An 18,424-nucleotide genomic window follows, 5' to 3' on the forward strand; every position below is an offset into this window, starting at 1 on the left:
AGGTCAGTGGGTTCAGGCCTGGCACATTCCTGAGCTCTACCCATCCTATTAAAGTTCATTTCTATGGTATAGTTAGATATCTCCACCATGTCCTCCAGGGAGATGCCACTGCTAGAAGGTCATAGTGCACAAAGGCTTGGGCACATCAAGGAGTGGCCATGAACTTGCCCGTCTGTCATGGGCTGGGCTGATAAAATAACATCCTGAACTTAGAACCACCTGCACACACCCAACAAATCCATGTTACACTCAGGCTGATTTATGTCTTTAATAGAGGCCCATCTTACTGGTTGTCCTGCCATCTTGATCCAGACAGAGGTCTTTCCACCCTGTTTGCTGACTGCCTGAACTCTCTCCTCCATGGAATCCCCAGAGATGTTGGTCCCTTAACTTCCTGTGGAATGGACCGAATGAGTTTTGGAAGCATTCTTGATGATCTAGCTTTTGTAAGGCTGTGTTACACAGGAGTTGGTAGAGTGTGAACAGGGGCTGATGGCTCTCCTTTCCCTCTTTTGGTGTTTCCCAACTGGGAAATTAGGGGCTGGTTATCAATCTCCATGTTTTAATAATTAGGTCCATAACTCCCCCCTAGAAAAGCCCTCTGGACTTTCCCATAAGCCACCCAAGAGGGCAGCACCACTTAGGTCTGCTGACTCTCTAGGAGGCTTACCCTCAATAAATGCAAATTTCAGAAGAGGAATACTCTGCCAGAGCTTAGCTCTAGTGACATGTGAAATAGGCTGTTCCTGAGAGTTCAGGGTTTGTTTAGTCAGTAAGAATTAGAGAGTCAGTTAAGAACTCTGCTCTTTCAGTTAGTGAGCTCTCTCCCCAGCCTGCCTTGCTTGTAAAGTACACCTTGGGATAGTGGTAGTGTGTGCTTTCTTGGTCTCAATATCTAAAGAAGGCCTGGCTTGGGCCAGGATGAGCAGGAAGAACCAGCAGAAGGGGAATCTTTCTTCCTTCAGTCCCCATCCTACTCCCAAACGTCATCTCTTATTTTTCTGGAGCAACAAGTTGTTATAGAGTCCCATCCGATGGTCCCTGCAGCGTCCCTAGGGGGAGGGAGCTGCTACCACCTTTACCTGGACTGTCACAAATTCTGTGAATTCGTCTTCCACCTTCTGTGCAGCATCACTGGCTCAGACTCGCTTAATTTCATTTTTGTTCATTTCATGGTCATCTCAGTAACCATTAGGAACAGCCAACGCGCAGTGAATCCAGCGGTGTTTTTACCCCCTCGCTAACTGTCCCACTGAACCCCGTTGGCCAACTTGTGTGGATGTGCATCTTTGTCCCAGCGATGGACTTCATCACCCAGAGACTCTCATTCCTGGGCCACCAAATACAGGGACTCCTATCTAGCCATCCCAGCAGTAGGAGCACACTGCTCTTCCCGTGGCTGTTCCCCTCTCTTAACAAGCTGTGAGCTCATTGTCAACCTCGTCAGATCCTGCAGACTACACCAGCAGTCCTAGGCCAGATTTATGTTTGTGTCAAACACAAGATTACAATCTTGAGAAATTGAATCAATGAGACATTTAAAAAAAAAAGATAATCCTGTTACTAAATACTAATGCTCATAAAGGTTAGTTTTACAGTTCTCCAGATCCTTGCCTATCCCAGCGCATCCAGGTAAAAAGTGACAATAGCCTCTATAGAAATGAAGGGGAAAAGAAGAGCTTTGTTCCCTTCTTCATAACAGGTTATAAAAGATTTCCCCAAAAAGTATCCAGCCTATCTGGATCTTCCTCTGGTCTTCCATGGCTACAGGCTATCTGTGTGCTTAAAAGCCAGTCTATGTGGCTTTCATCAGCCCCATAAGACCCAAATCCTAGGAAAAAAAACCAATGCCTAAGATGGTCAGGCATCCAGAGACTGCAAGAAATATTTCACAACACATTTGTCTGGCTTATCTTAATGGTGTTCTCTGTAAGTATTTGTGACAACTTCCATGAAATTAATATAGCACATGCACAAGTGATTTGCAGAAGATGAGGGAATAGAGAAATTGCATGAAGAATAGAAGGACCCACCCCATTAAGTCAACATACACTTCAATATGCTCAGTGATTTCAGGACAAAGGTGAGTGTGGGGAAGGATGGTGAAAGACATGTTGGAAAATTGCTTTAGCAATAAGAAACAAGAGGCCAAAGGTTTGTACACTACATAGAAGCCTCACTCTTATGTGATGAATCAGGGGTTCTTAACCTGGAGTCTGTGAACTTTAAAAAAAAGATATTTTGATAACTTTCAGCATGATTGGTTTCCTTTGTAATCTCCTATATTATATTTTATGCATTTAAAAACTTTATTCTGAGGAGTCCATAGGCTTCTTCGCCAGATTGTCACAGGTGTCAGTGCACAAAAAAAACCAAACCCAAAATGGTTAAGAACCCCTTTCTAAACAATTGTTTCAAGTCGAATTGGGAGCTGCTGTATATGCCAAGTACCAAATCCCATTTTTTAAATGAAATTGATTATATTTTAACAGGAGATTAATTGTAACTGATTTGGCATACAGGCCTTCATAAGGTGTGGTGTACAGTCAGGCCTTCAACTTCTTAGAACAAAGATAAATGTTAATTTGTAAAACTAGAATAATGAATAAAAAATAAAAAGGCAGAGTTCAATTTTTTTAAAAAACCCAACAAATTCAACCTGACCTATTTAAATAAGATGTTTGTTGATGCCCCAAAATGAGAAACAGAACCAGATTGTAACCATTTTCCTAAAGAAGTTGCCATAGTGGGGAAACCAAGAGAGCTTAGAAACCGCCTCAGCCAGCATACAGTTAATCTCCTGCCCAAACCGAAAGATACGTGCGGCAGCTAACGGCCATGTTGGTTTAGAACATAAATGCCTTTGTGAAATCTTAGGGAGGAGGATCGTGGAAGATTATGAACAGTATCGCCTCATAAGGCAGTGAGGAGATGTGGAGAGAAAGGCAAGGTTAAAAGAAGCTCGCAGAAAGACCTGCCTAAGCAGCTGTCCTGAAGACACTTGGAGCGATGGGATTGAGAGGAAACAGACAGAGATGGAAGCCGCTTGTAAAGACTTTGTCACAAACTCTTTTCATCATGAAGGCCAATGGGGCCGCCACCTTTGGACTAGCACTCTAGTCTCTGATGGGTCCTGCATGAGGAAGCAGAAGTGGCACTCAAAGGACACAGAGCGGGACCAAAGGAAGGGTACACAGAGGAGGCCCATGCTGGAGGCGCCCCGCTTCACAGGTATATGTAAGAGGGAAGGGATACCAAAGGTTCAGAAAGAATTAAGACTCTGTAACCCAGAGGGGCCTGCGGCCCTGCTTGCTGTTTGTGCACGATGTTTGTGATGATCTGTACATGTGCTGGGGGCTCTTCCAGAGGTAGGCGAAGGGAGCAGGCTGGCCTTCACAGATGGGGCACTACTCAGTCTCAGGCACGTGCTGGAGTGAACGGGGCAGAGCAGGCAGGCTCCTGCCCTGCTTCCTGTTTGTTGACTACTAAAAGCCATGCAATTCAGTAGGGGCAAAGTACTACCTTCAAGGCCTTCCTCAGCAAAATGTTTGTCCCATACGTGTCAGGCATACAAGATTCCTTGAAAGATAGAACATTTTTTGTTCAGAAATATCTGATTTGTTAACATCAAGCAAAGAGAATAAAAAGCAGGAAGATGTGCTTGTAAGTGACAGAGGTAAGTCCAGTGCAGACCCTGATCGATCAACAAGCATTTATTGAGTGACCACTGTTTACCAGACACCATGCTTCAGTGCTAGTGGTTTGGCTACTCAGAGAACTTAGATTCCATTAAAGGGAAACTCCTTGTGTGCAGGTGAGTAAAAACACTGATGACAGAGGGAATGAGAGAGGGGTGATGGAGGTGGCCCTTCAGCTGCCCCCTAAGCTCTGAGAGCAGAGCCTAGGAGTCTGGGCCCTGCTCGTGTGAACACCGCATCTGGAGAAGAGCAAGGAGGCCAGCTTGGCCGTAGAGCCTGAGGGGGAATAAAGTATATAAGCAGACCTGCACCACAGTGGAGAAGTCTTTGTATTTTGTCCTTAAGATACTAGCTAGCTGCTGGCACAGAGGAGTCACGTGATCAGACTAAATTAAAGAGGGTGAGCTGCTCCAGATACATCTGTTTGTGGATGGCCTCATGCTGACTGCAAAAAGCCCCAGAGCACTGCACAACTTCTTAGGCGAGATCATAATCATTCAAAAGAAATCAGCCTAACTTCGTGAGGAAAGCCAAGTGGACGAAACGTGCCTGCTGTGTGGTAGAGGGCTAGGCCTCCATAGAGCGTGTCCCTCGCCACCTCTGTCTTGGACAGATAATGTAAGTGAGCAGGATAGAATGGAGGGAAAGAGTGGGCTGCCTGGACTTTGGGGAATTGTATAGTGCTGTTAACCACAGACTTCTTCCTGAAACAAAGGCCCACATTGTAACCCCAGTATTCTTCCAGTAATGGTGCATGGCTGCAGTTCATGAGATACCACACTCTCCAAAGGACTGTGAGAGAGGATCACCCAGAGGCAGCACTAAAGCTCATGGACAGATGAAGAATTGAGAGAAATGCATGACCAGAGGGCTCGATCACATAGGGAGAGCCAGGGACCATGTGCATTGCTACCCACATAGTGTCAAGATAGACGTCTCTCAGCATGGGGGGGGGGGGGGCCTGAGACACATGTACAGGAGCACAGAGCTGAACATCACCCAGCATGCACTTGGATGTGTTGAAACCTGCACTGCTGGAAGAAGTGCTTCCCGAAAGCGAGAGTCAGTCCATCACAGTGTGTATTTAGTGATATTTAGAAGTTGAAATCAAAGAATGGGAAAGGGAGCGAGGAGGTTCTCTCAGCCCAAAGCTTCCAAGAAGGTCAACTTAAAAAAAATTTTTTTCCTCATATTTTAACATCAACTTCCTTTCCCAAAATATCCTTTCCTTTTCCCTTACCGCCAGATCCTTTCATTATAACAGATTAAACAAGGAGGAAAGCTATTCACAAAATTAATCACCATGTCGATCAAATCCAATAGTACATATGCAGTGTTCCATGTCACGGTTCCTCATCTTTGCAAAGAAGGCAAGTTCATTCTCTGATCTGTTTCAGAGTCAAATTTAGTCATAATTAAAGATGATTCAATTTTAATTTATTTTTGTTTATATTGTAGTCTTTTTATATATGATTTTCCTGGTTCTACAGAGCTTAGTTCTTAAACTATCAAAAAAATGTCATTTCAGCTTTATGGCACATGTCATGTTCTTGTGTGTATGGTAGGTCTAGAAAGAGAACTCCGTTTGACCTCCTAGCCTACATTTCAGTGGCAGTATAAAATTAATAGTGGTCATAAATTAGTTTTAGAATTACTTTAGGTCTCTTTAGTGGGAAATAGAGACACCCAATGAGAAAGAATAAACTGAACATCTCTGCTACCCACACTTGATTTATGGATTGTATAACTATTACATCATGGTGACTTACTTCTTCAGCCAATATTCCTCATAGCACAGAAGGGGAAGAACCTTGAACTTGGGGTCTTGAAGAGCTGGGTTTTGAATTACTGTGTGATAATGGGCAAGTCATACAAGTATTTTTTGTCCTCACTACCTCACAAGGTTGTGGTAAAGAAAGTGCTTTGTAAAGCTTAAAGTACTACCCAAGGGTGATTTCTTACTCATTACTCTAAAATTCTTAAAATAAATCAGCTAAAGACTTCTTCCTGCAGTGGCAGGGTACAAAAAAATGAGTCTGACTAAATCTAGCTCAGAGAAATAATTGTCTCCAAGTTCTCAAGCAATTGAGAATTCTGTGTTTCTTGGTGGAGATGGGGGGGGGGGCAGGGGGGGGTGGGGAGCTGGGAGAAGGGGAGGGGAACCGAGAGTTACTGAGGGATTTCTGGGAAATGGTCATATATGGCAATGTGACTTGAGGATCCCCTGAGCCAGCCTCTAACCTGTTCTTCCTCCCCGACTCTCTCCTACTTGGATCCAGGGCAGCTATTTTATTGGCCCTTGAACTGTCTGCCCCTTCCCTCAGGTTACAGACTTCAGCAATCTCCTAAGAACTATTCTTCTGGTAATAATGTGCCATAAAGCCATTCTTCAGTTTTCTTTTTTCATACTCAATAAAAAAGATTTAAATATTTTTTACTGGCTGTATTTTCTTGCGTCTTCAGTCATCTTATTCTTTGTTCCGTTTTCCCATACGTTATGACAATATTATTTAAAAAACATGTAAGGGGACCCATTGAGTGCCAAATGCTGCTGCGTGCTGGGTGCACAGTCTGTCAGACACCTTTGCTGTCAAGTTGGTAATGTTTCTGTGGCCTTGAAGTGGTCCCTGGGAGAGCCACAGGCTCCCCCCTGTCCTCTTGGTGGCTCTTCCCCAGTATGAAGTTACCCTTTTATTCTAACAACTTTGTCATGTTCCCTCATAACTTTGTGATGATTCTTGTTCAGTTCTACAGAAGGAAATTAAATTTTCCTAGGCCATGTTCACTGATCAATAAAAGCCAAATTTTATTTTTGGCAGGTTCAACGCAGTTCCCTTTCAACCCTTTGACGATGCGGATGCTCAGCAGTACACCGCCAACATCGATCGCATGTGCCCCCTCATCTGTGAGCCAAACAGCCGCTCACCCACCAAACAGGATGTGGGAGCGAGAGCCTGCCCCGCTGCTGTCTTCACAATACGAGACACTGTCAGACAGTGATGAATGAACTATGCACAGATTGACACCAGGGGGGAGGGATCGTTAGGTTTTTTGTGTTGTTTTTTTTTTTCCTCAGTTGCGGGTCTAAAAAACTGTCTCTTGACTTGTGCCCAAAGAGACTTTCCAGGAGAGCCAGGGCCACACACGATGAAGAAATGATGGAATCTCATTTGGAGAGTCAAGTAGAAAAATGACTGATACAGCCCATCAGGAGGATTTTAATAGTGGAGGGTGGAAAGCCTGAAGATAAATATGTAAAGAGTTTTTAAAAAGTGGACAATTCCTGTTCTACATCTATTTGTAAAGAAAAGCATAATGTCTTTAAATCATTCTTCTGTAAATAGAGATTACCTTTTTGCAGTGTTTTCCCCTCACTATAGTATCTGGTGTACTTACTTATGTTCCAATCAGCGCATTGACTTTGGGGGTCATTTTTGTGATTTTTTTTTAAAGCAACTTATGCGTGACTTTGGAACCCTAGCCTTCCAGACCACCTCACTGCGGCCTTGTTGTTACATTGCACTGGCCGTCACGGGCATTGTATTTTAATGATGTGTTTCTCCTTACATTTTCCCACTGATGTTTAAAATCTTTATGAAAATGTTGAGCTCTTCAGATGGACCCTGTGACAGAATCTGTACATGATTATATTTGGGTCAGCCAGCAGGAAAGAACACATTTCCATTTTAAAAAAGTATTCTGCCACATTGTACATTTTTCCAGTGCAGTCTTTTATTTTTAATTTAAAAAAAAAAAACTGAGCACTGCAGCAATATTATTGCATGGGTATGTGATGATTTTTGTTTGAAAAGGAAGAGGCGGTTTCTGTGAGTTGCACCTCACTGTAATGCACACTGGGGACTTACTATGACCCTAGGGATTTTTCTTTGCTGCCTCTGATGCAGTCCAAACAAACAGGCTACTGACTCCCATCTCCGTGGCCCTCGTAAGCAGGTCACTGATGAAGCAAGGCTGGGGGGTCTCAGGTTCCAGGGAAGATTTTAACTTTCCCTTCTTGGTGTGTGGGCTTGCTTTTTTTTCTTGAGTTTTGTAGAGCAATCAACCTACTTAGCCAGTCTCAAGATAATTTAGATTTTGTGCTCTACAGTATTGAGCAGTGTGATGCACTGTTTAAACTTAACATTTCAGTTCTTTGCATAAACTCATACTTATCTTCCCTCTGCTTCCCGGTTTTGGGGCCAAGCTTGGTGTTAAACATCCTAACTACATTGGCTAATTGACCTAGTTTTAAATTGGTGTAAGGGATTATTTATGGTCCAAGACTATCTTCCTAATCTCATTAATCACTGCCTGCTGAACTTTAATGTTTATGGCAACATAAAGCAGGCAACAATCTATCCCCACTGTCCCCTTGCATCTAGGTACTACTTGGGAAAATGCCAAGTGTGTTTGGGTTTAAAACGGGTAAATAGGGCATAGAAGGGAGGGTCAGGTACAATTTAAAATTTGCTGGGATTAATATACACTGAACCCTCGAGTATACACTTTAGAGAAACCTGGGCCTCCCTTGAGGCTCGTTAAGAGAAATTCTGAAGGAGTTCAAATACTTAGTTTCTGATACTTGAAAGATGGACATTTGTGTTAATGTGGTTCTGTGATTACCTCAGATTTTATAATGGGATGATTTTGTCTGATTATCTGTTCAGTTTTAGCCATGGGAAATTTCTAGAATCTGACTGATTTTACTGATTCATGTTGTTAATCCACAAGCAGCAATTGTTGCAATATTTTTCTAGATGCTTGAAAATCCAAACCCACCAAAAAGGGGGTGGGGGTGGGAATCCTATTCTTGGCCAACAGTTTTCTTACTAAGATGATTTTTTTTAATGTGACAGATCAAAATGTAGAGACTTGGTTACTTTTCAAATCTAATTGTGGATTTATGATGCTTTGTCACACTCATCACCTCACTCCCAGAAAAGGAAATCAAAAACCTCACACAACTCACGTACAATTTGAAATATTGTTCTATTTAATCTCTAGGATGAGGTCATTTTCTGTTTGTACAATTGGACGGAACCTCAGAATTCTCAATGATCCATTAAGTCCAACCCTACCTGATCAAGAATCCTCTCTCCAGTACCCCCAACAGGCGATTGGTTCAACCTCCAGGGCAGGGGGCTCACCATCTTCTCACATAGTTCATTTCACTTTTAGGCAGCTCTGCTTGTTGGGGGGGGGGAAGTTTTCTATATCAAGTCACAGTCTGCCTCTCAGCAACTTCTGCCTGTTTCTCCATGCGGTCTGCCCTCTGATGTCAAGCAGAACACAATTGATCGTTCCTCCTTATGACAGCCATTCCGTTCCTACTTCTCTAACACACAAGAAAGTTGGGGTACTTTAAATGGCTTTGCCTGTGGAGCAACCCCAAAGCATCTACTACTTCAGTGAGAGTGTGAATTGGGGCCATTGGTAGCCATGGTGGTTTCTGTGAAAATGACAGAAGTCTTGGTCCTTCCTCCCTCTAGCACATCCCCTCCAAGTGAAGCTGCTTTTGCCCACTGACTTTCTGAAGTCCTGTTCTTAGAACTGAACCTTGAACCAGCCCCCTTATTGACTCTGACACCCAGGGCCCAAGTGGAGACTGGTTCTAATGCCAGGAGCCTTATGGACTTCGTTCTGTCTTGTTCCACTCATGGTTTGCAAAAGCAGCTGGACAACATTTTCAGTGCTGATTTATGATCTGTGCTTTCACAATGTTTTCATCTTGGTATGTTCACTGACTGATTGATTCTGATTTGAAAACATCTAAGACTTAAAAAACCCATGTGTAATGATGAAATTTCATTTCTCCCCTTCCCCACACACAGTGTCTTTGGTAGTCAGTGACTTCTGGATTCAGACCAATCAATAAAAGAAAAGGGGATCAGCTAGCTCTCCATCTGCTTTGTTGCCTCGTTTTACAACAGCGCAGACAAGCCTCTTTGGGAACAATACTGTGATTGGAGCTCCCTCCAAAGGAAGAGAATTCCTCCCTAGAGAGAACTTTCCAAACTCCTGAGATGGTCAGGCCACCCTGGAAATCTCTGGATTAAAATGGAAAAATACCTAAGTGTGTCCAAACTGGCTTCTGAGTAAGTGCTAAAGCAAGGATGGGAGGGAGGGCAGAGATATAGGCTTGAGGTAAGATATTCCACCCCCATCCCCCCCTTAAGTCCCCCCCAGGTGAGCTTGGTTAGCTAAACTTTTCCTTGTGAAACACCACAGATTTATCTATCAAAACTTACATAGAGAAGATTAACTGCAGTCTGTCTTCAGGGTTTTTTGAAGGAAGTAGACTGGTAAATAAATGATTAAGTTAGACCTTTCCAAATCTTACACTATTTATCCTGTATGTGCATTCTCCTTTCAGTCTCCCATTCCCGAGGATCCTCAACCCTAAGGCTCTCTTGCTTTTTGGTTCTCCTTTTTTGGACCTGACCTGGGATTTCATTTCACCAGGGAGAGCCTAGAGAAGATCTTCATTACCATGAGATCCCAGCATCCAGGGCCCCTCCCTGAGAGGTGAAGAGATCTGCCCAATGTCACATGGCCAGAAGGGGTCACAACAAGCCCAGGGCTTCTCAGGTCTGTTCCATACACTGGACCATCCTACTTTCACATTTCTTCTGTCTCAGCCAAACTAAGAAAAAGCCCACCGGGATTCCTTTCACATACTAGGTTTAAAAAATTATTCGATACATAAGTGAGCTTGGTGTCCAGTTTATTATTTAGGATCATCCAATCCACAGACGTACCAAAAATATGACAAGTTCACCCATTCCATGGATGGCACACACATAGTTAAATAGAATGGACATTCATCACTAGTTATGCAGATAAACCATCACTTTTCCCTGGGTAGTCATTTGTAAGATTAAATTTCATGAAATGTGAATGAGTGTGTGTATGTATGTGTGTGTGTGTGTCTGTGTGTACACGCACATGGGTACACACATTTTGATTGCTTGAGTGTTCAATTTCAAGTGTAGCAGGTTTAAATTAGTATATAAGAGATTAAATCTCACCCATATTAGCTGAGACTGTTGTGACAGGTTTCTTTCCTTCTCCCACAGAAAATTATATAGTAGGTTCATTTAAGAATAAATAATTAAAAGCTCTGAAAGTTTGAAAGACACAATTTCACATCAATAAATAGATTCCTGCAGAAACTAACAGCTCACTCCGTTTAACTACAACTCGGTGATTCCTACTATTCTGGACTCGGCAGCCAGGAGCGTTAGAACGTTAGAAGTCTCATTTATCCATCCATTTAGAATGCTGGAGCACTCCCAAGAACAGGCAGCCGTTTCATTTCCAGCTGCCCTGCTAAGCAGTCTTATTCTGAAGAGCGAGTAGAACAAATTCACTGATTATGGAGCTATATTTTAAAAATAACAAATTAGTGAAAGTCCTGGTGGCCCCTAAGCACTTTTCTAATGTCATTATTTTCTTTTCCTTTGGTACCCATTGGCAAGAAACTGAATGTGGCTACTACCCACAAAGTTACTGTTTAAAGCTGAAGCAGTGTCTATATCCTGATAAGATTTCCCTTGCAAAGAAGCTAACTTAAGACTTCAATCTCTGACTTGTTAGGTCCAAACTGCCCTTTCTACACAAATAGAGAAGAGTAGAGAGGCTACAAAAAAAGGGACACTAATGTCATGTTTTTAAAAATCATAATGAAGACCCAAATTAAGGCCAGGCCTTTCATGACCCTCTGAGTAGGCTGGGCAAAAATACTCAGCACCAAAAAAGATTTTTGAATTCTAAATCAGTGATCTAATTCTCCTGAGAGCTACTCTATTATTCCCCAAAGCAAGTCAGGCCTTGAAAGAGATTTCTTCTCTACCAATCTTTGTAGCTCAGTAACAAAAACTACACTTTTCCTTCTGTTCCCATGAAACTCGAGTCCAACACTGAGAACAAAGCCCAGATCTGAGTGGCTTGTAGAAAAAGGCATAGTATAGAGTACATTTTGTTTGATTTTTGAAGGGGAGGGGCGTAGAGTTAAGCATCAACTAGGAACAATTCAAGCCATCTGTTTAGGCATTCCAGCCTGGAATCACCTTGGCCTTCCTCCTGGTAAGGGCCATCCCACCTCGCTCCCCCCAGAAATTTACCCCAGGGTGAAACAGAGTCAAAGGCCCCGACTGCTGGCCAGTTCAGTCAGCTCCTCCTTGATGTGCTCCACGGAAGCAATGTCTCCCTTCAGCTCAGCCTCTTTCAGGGCCTCCTCATAGACGTATTTGGCCTCAATAAAGCTTGCTAAAACCAGGAAGGGAAAGCAGAAAACTTAAAAACAGGAAGCCCAAGGGAGAGACTTCAAGAACTTAAACGGTTAAGCAGGCTTCTAGATGCTCAGATGCCCCCTCCTCTGCTAGAGCTGAGTTTGGGAAGAAAAGCCCTGAGGAGAAGAAGCTGGCAGCAAACGGAGCCTCCGGGGCCCCAAGCCAGGAGGCCTCCAGTCTGACTTGCAGTTACGGGAATCAAAGGAGGTCATGTATAGCAGATACTCTACCAACATAGGCCTAGCACTATTGGGCACTCTTCCTGTCGTCACTGGCCTCCTGATCTGCTCTTCAATAAGAGGCTGAAGGGGGACAAAAAAGAACCTCCAGGAGGGAGGTGATATCTCCAAATGGTTCCTCTATCATCTCCTCTGCCGGAGGGTCCCTTCCTCCTGTGCTCTCTCCTAAGCCTGTGCTTGGACCTCCCACCCCCTGCTTCTCTTTCCCCCCTCCCCAATACCTTTGTGCATCAATATCCCTGCCATGTTGCTGAGCACCCGGTGAAGCTCAGGGTGCTCAATCTGCCTCGCCAGCTCTGTTGCCTTTTTCACATACGTGTAGGCCTCGTCAAATCGGCCTTGTGCATCCAGGGTAGTGGCCAGATCGTTCATGAGCACCACAGTCTGTGTCAAAGAAAAAATGCAAAGACAGCTTGGATGCCGTGAGCATCAGTATCCTGCATGGGGCTTCTCTGTTTTCCTGGGGGGCCCGGGTCATGCCGGTGTCATCACCACACACAAGCAAACACACACACAAAGTACACAAGCAAAAAAAATGGTCAGCGACGGGGGGGATTGCTCAGACATGTTTTCAAATAAAATACACAGGAATATCAAGGAAACCAATTCTACTGAAACAAAGATGTCATTTTGTTCCCACCCCCTGGAAACCCATCTGTGGAGCCTGTATTAAGAAGCCTTGCCCTCCACCAAATGGGTCAAGATTCCAGCTGTACCTGTTCACATTTTTATTGCCTAAGTTCCTTCCACACATTTACTAACTGGCTGAATCAAATTCCCCATTTACCCTAGAGGTCAGCCTTCTAGGAGGCTGCCCCAAACAGAAAGAAGAACCAGACGCTTTATGAAGCATAGTTATAGAATCTAGTCCCAAACCAGGAAGGAAACAAAAGCTAAATAGGACCATTAGTGTAGGAGGCTCCTCTCTGGCATTCAACATAATGACTGAGGTTCAGAAGGCTTGAGGAAAAGGTTACACTGAGTTCAACTGTGGAGAGAAGTCCAAATAGTTCAGAAAGCTTCAAAAGGTAAGGACTGTTTAAGGAAGTGGGCTCAACCTTGGCCTCCACAACACAAACCACTCCATTCTTTGATTCAAGCAGATAAAGCCATAACTGTACTTTTTTGTTTTAGGTTTGCTTCTCAAATTTCCTGCTCACCCTATGCTGAGATTTAGTTAAAATGCTTATACTGCCCACCTCTATCAGTTCCCCTCTCGCCTCCTCCAGGCTTCAGACCATTTTTAATCCTTTTTTGCTCTCTGTCTCTGGAGAGTTTCCAGCTCTACTGGCTCTTTCCTTAAGTGTGGCAAACAGAAGGGACACGCAGGCTGGGAAAGGAAAGCCGAGCCTGGTTTTGAACAAGAAGGGGATGCGTTCTATTTCCTTTCTAGAGACCCTCTGATGATGGTCAGCATGGCACTGGCCTTTCTGGCTGTAGCAACACCCACAGCCTACATCTTCAGGGAATGACTCCCCCCAGAATTCCTTAGAAAATATGTTACTTCATCCATCCTCAGACTGAGCATCATCTACCCCAGCTTTACTCACTGTGTGGCTTTTCATATTCTAGATGTAGACATTTCACCTTATACTTCCTCACCCTGATTTTTAAGGTAGGATAATGAAAGCACAGCTATCCACCAATAAGCCATCAAGGCAGCAAGCAGTGGTTGTCACCTGTGGGTGTCCTTCTCCTCGTATCTCTTTGGAAATCTGCAATGCTTTTTCATACATTTTTTGTGCATCAGATAGTCGGTTGATATCAAGAAGGTATCGAGCATAGGAATCATAGCACATGCCCAGAAGGAGATGGGTATTGGCTTTCTCTTCCGCTAAAAGTCAAACAAGACCATGTGGATAGAAGTCACATTACAACAAAGGAAGTGAAATGAAGGACCATCCCTCCCTCCCAGCTTCTGATGCCACATCCTCATTTTTATCCCCTTGTGAATCAACCCATCAGTCCCTGAGGCTCCCAACTCTTAGATATCAATGTGAGACAATCAGCAGCCCCGTCACACTGGCACTACCATGGCCCTGGTATAATCCCCCATCTCAGAATCAAAGTAGGTTCTATTCATTCATTGATGAAAACTGCTGTTAAGAGAGCTGGGACAGTTAATGGTGACTTGCCCATGTAAAGCAGAAATTGTTTGGATACCTAGAAACTGACTTAGACTTGACTTCAAGACTTTTTTGCAGTTATGGTATGGAAATTCCCCACATTTCAAACTGAATTCAGGAGTTAAAGTTTCCCACATTATTCATCCTATTCCAAGTTAATCTATTTTTTTTTTATTTTTGGAGGGGCAGTTGTAGTTAAGTGACTTGTCCAAGATCACACGGCTAGTAAATGTTAAGTGTCTGAGTCGTATTTGAACTCAGGTCCTCCTGACTCCAGGGCTGGTGCTCTATTCACTGCGTCACCTAGCTGCTCCCTAATTAATCTATTAATATGCTGGCTATAGAATGTAGCACACATTGGCCAGGGAAATGCTGTTCTCTTTCTGAGTTTGCTACCTGCCTGACTCCCATTTTTTGGAGGTTAAGAAAGACAATAGGTATTTTAACTTAAAAAATCCAGACTTGTAGCTAAGCTGAGTACAGGAAGGAAAACACTGATCTCTTCGCTCTCCAGCCTCCTAATGGACCATGGGCTGTATGCTCATTAAAAGGGGGCAGTTAAAGTGATCATATCTGCTCTGAAGAAACAGTGAAGTGACTGTTGCCAGAGCATTAGGAAAGAACACACACCTCTCTCTGATCAGTACCCAAAGTACACGATTCATCTCTCTTCCACTTTAACTAAGAAACTTCCTTCTCTCTTCCTCAATGTACTAGGAAATTTCTCTCAGATGAGATCCGGTTGCCCTACCTGGCATAACTTCTTCTGTTAATGCCTTCTCTCTTGTGATTTTTCTCTCCAGGGTTGAAATGCAGAACTCATAGCCAGCAAAAGCAAATTCCTGTCTGTAATACAAAGAGTAGGGATGCGCAGTTCACCTTCAAGCTCCCTGACATTCAGCAGGGGGATCAGGGCCAGACTTCTCTTTCGTCCAGCTAAGGCTTGAGTCACCGCCAGAAAGGGAGGTGTGAAATGGGAAGATGGAAATAAATCGAGTCTCTCAGAGCTCCCACCCGCTCACCACCCAAGCCTCCTCTCTGAAAAAGTCACCCTGTTTAGGTTAGTTTTGTCAGGAATATTCACCAGGTGCACTGCCACATGATTCCCGTGATGGAGATGTTCCAGTTCTGATCAACTGTTTGATCAACTGTGATCAACTGTTTCCAGTTGAGTCAGAATCTGATTGTACGTGTTTTTTCTCTGTTCGTGAAAGCGGCATGTCAATCCCAGCCCATATGATAAAGAAGCCCATGGCCAAACTGAAACAAATCTCCAGAATGCTAGACCAGGCTAAGGGTTCCTGACCCTGTGAAAAGTAGGTGACTCTACATAAGTCTGTTTTCTGACATCCCAAGTCAAAAAGCCTTCCCTCGGCAACAAATCTGCCCTGTGCCGCCTGCTGTCTCGAGGGCCCACCTGAGCTTACCTCTTCAGAGTCGCGTAGATGCTCGCCAACTTCAGGGATATTTCAATTATTGCATTGTCCTCCTGTTGGAAGAAAAAGACACTTACAGAATGTAGTGAGTTCAAGCCTGCACAATTCCTTTCCAGACCATTACAGGTAGTAATAACTGTCATTTATGCAACACACTAAGGCTTACAAAAACCAGTATTTAAATCACCTGATGTTAGCTCATAATAACCCTGTGGGGATACATTTTACAGATCAGGAAACTGAGACTGAAAGGCTAAGTGACTTATCCAAGGTTCTACTGCTAGCTTTGACCCTAAGTCTCCCTCTAGGCCCCTGAGTTTCAAACCATATCATGTGACCTCATGCACCAGGGTCCTGACTCACGGTCTGTATGTTCTTCCTTGTCACAGTTAAAAGCTCAATTTGTAAGTACTTATTAAGAACCCACTACATGCCAGGCATGTTAGGCTGGCAGGGCTGCAGGGTGGCATTCCTATTCTGAGGTGGGAGATGGAGGATTGGGAGGGTGGATCTGCTCTGGTTATAAATAAAACATACGCTATAAGAAATGCCTTTCTGTGAAGATGCTGATTTGGAACCACTCACAGCTAACAAAAGTTACTATTCTTACCTGCTTCATGCCCCCAACCAGGAGATAGCTCATTGTTGCTTTAAAAAGCTTTTCTGCCTAAAATAAGAAATAAGAAAACTGTTCCCACCATTCCACAAAGGGCCACAGAAAACAGTAAGATGAGGGTTCCCAAGCAGGGGTTTACAGAAGAACTCTCTAACAGGACGATAACAGGTGAGGGAAGATGGCAGGCCTCCCGAGCCTGTCTATTTATAGATCTGAAGGGGCACTGTGGCACAACACGACTTCGCCTTCAATGAGCTCATCTGCTCTCCAGACAGAGATCTCCCAGAACTTCAAGCCTAATCTCTCATGGATTCAGAGACAAACAAAACACTTGCTTACTTTTTCAAGCTGATTCCTCATGAACGCTAAATTAGCCATCTGTAAAGGAAAAAGAAGCCAAAGCCAGATTACTTTTCTAAGTGGCGCGCTGCCCCCACCAGTTCTAGCAGAATCTAAGTCCTCCCTCTATTCCCTTCAAGTGAGGCTGTCACTAACGGGAAGCCATCACTGTACAAGGAGGGCGATGGGCACACCCCCGGGGCCTGCCGAAGAGGACCAGGCGAGCACTTTCAGAAGCCAGTGTTAGTATGTATCAGAGCACTGCCGTGAGCCTTCCCTCCTGCCACGGCAGGCCCTCGATACCTGCGGGGGCTTCCCTGTGCACAAGAACTGCCCCCTCCCCCATCAAACAACTCACCTTAGGAAGGAGAGCCCGAGCGGGCCAAGTCCCCTTACTGCCCCGCCCGGCCCGGCCCGGCCACGCCGGGGCTTACCATGTCGTAGGTGTAGATGAGCGCCTTCTTGATGTCGGCCTTGTGTGCCAGGTGCAGCGCCTGGTGCAGGATGCGCTCCGCCTCCTCCGGCTCCTTCTTCATGATGCTCAGCTGCAAAGGAAAGCACCGCAGGGGGGGATGGAAACGCAGCCTCGTTCCGAGGGCCGGCCGGGCTCCCGCGGGGGCAGCGCGGGGTGAGCGCGTGGGGAGGGGTCTCACCTTCGCCCGCTTGAGCATCTCGATGATCCTGAGTTCGGTCTCGGAGGGTGGGCTCTCCACCTCCTCCTCCTCCTCCTCCTCCTCGTCCTCCTCTTCCACCTCCGCGGGGGCGCTTCGGAAGAACCACGACAGAGCTGCCGGCGAGAGGGGGCGGGCCGCCCGGTCACCACGGCAACGCGGCGCCGTCACCATGGCGACGGGCGCCCTCCCGCCCCCGCCGCCCCCGCCCCGGCCGCTGCCCCGCTCACCCGCCAGCGCCACCACGCACAGCCCGCGGCCGGAGCGGCCCTGCCCGACGCGGGGAGGTTTGGCGGCCACGTCGGTGCCCCGTCGGCCGCCGCCGCCGCCGCGGGGCCCCGCCAGCAGCAGCCGCGCGTAGCCCCGCCGCCGCCGGCCCGCGGCCGCCAGGAGGCCCCGGCCGAGGCTGCGACTCAGCGGGCCCCACATGCCGGGGTCCGTCTGCGAAGGGGACGAGCCCGGAAGAAGCGGGCGGCTCCGGACAGCGCGTCACGCGGCCGCCTTCTGGCCTCAGCTGCTTCTCCCGGAGGGGCGGGCGCGCAGGGGGTCCCCGGGAGGACGGGGGTGGGGGCGCACGAGCTGTCACCCGGCCCGGCCGTGGCACCGGCCTCGCAGCTCCGGCTCCGGCTCCGGCTCCGAAGCTCCCGGCAGCCGCTATCAGCGAGACAGGCCCGGCCCAGGCTCCGCCCTCTCCCTCCCCGCGCTCCTCCCTCGGGCCCTACCACGTGCCTGGGAATCCCGCCCCTCGAGTCGAGGAAGCTTTGCCGGCCCCCTACTTCCGGGGACGGAGGCCGAATGGCCCCGAACGTCCAACCCGCGACCTAGAAGGCCGCGGAGTTCCCGTTTCCAGGCTTACGTAAGAACGCTGTAGCACGTGACCTGGCGGAGCGGGAACTACATTTCCCAGGGTGCGTAGCGCCGGAGCTCTGAGAGTGAGGGAGCCACAGATGGCGACCCCGAACTCCGGCTGACCCGAGAAGCCCGGGGGGGGCCGGATCTTGGCCCTGG

The 18,424-nt window shown here is 46.1% G+C and overlaps 2 protein-coding genes across 13 annotated transcripts in view; one reads left to right on the top strand and one right to left on the bottom strand.

Annotated features, from left to right (window-relative positions):
• Positions 1 to 9,592, top strand: part of NCOR1 (nuclear receptor corepressor 1) — a 211,728-nt gene extending 202,136 nt beyond the window's left edge. For 11 of the 12 annotated variants that reach the window (XM_069089582.1, XM_069089581.1, XM_069089584.1 and 8 more), the window contains one exon: positions 6,518 to 9,592. In XM_069089582.1, coding sequence (XP_068945683.1) covers positions 6,518 to 6,705 — 188 coding nt within the window. In that variant the 3' untranslated portion in view covers positions 6,706 to 9,592. Of the gene's footprint in view, positions 1 to 2,877; positions 5,135 to 6,517 lie in introns of those variants that run through there. The other variant, XM_069089590.1, reaches the window with a different exon arrangement.
• An 813-nt stretch (positions 9,593 to 10,405) lies between these two features.
• On the bottom strand, positions 10,406 to 18,119 carry TTC19 (tetratricopeptide repeat domain 19). Its single transcript, XM_069089594.1, has 10 exons — positions 17,647 to 18,119; positions 17,399 to 17,532; positions 17,180 to 17,290; positions 16,746 to 16,784; positions 16,401 to 16,457; positions 15,782 to 15,843; positions 15,106 to 15,200; positions 13,908 to 14,062; positions 12,450 to 12,612; positions 10,406 to 11,966 (listed from the first exon to the last, which is right to left on the bottom strand). Exons 1-10 carry the CDS (start codon positions 17,843 to 17,845, stop codon positions 11,839 to 11,841), a joined length of 1,143 nt encoding a protein of 380 aa, XP_068945695.1. The 5' UTR covers positions 17,846 to 18,119; the 3' UTR covers positions 10,406 to 11,838.
• Positions 18,120 to 18,424: the final 305 nt, after the last annotated feature.

The sequence above is a fragment of the Petaurus breviceps genome, unplaced genomic scaffold, assembly GCF_028583685.1.
Source record: "Petaurus breviceps papuanus isolate PSGF00001 unplaced genomic scaffold, PetGlider_PUasm1.0 186, whole genome shotgun sequence".
Taxonomy (NCBI): domain Eukaryota; kingdom Metazoa; phylum Chordata; class Mammalia; order Diprotodontia; family Petauridae; genus Petaurus; species Petaurus breviceps.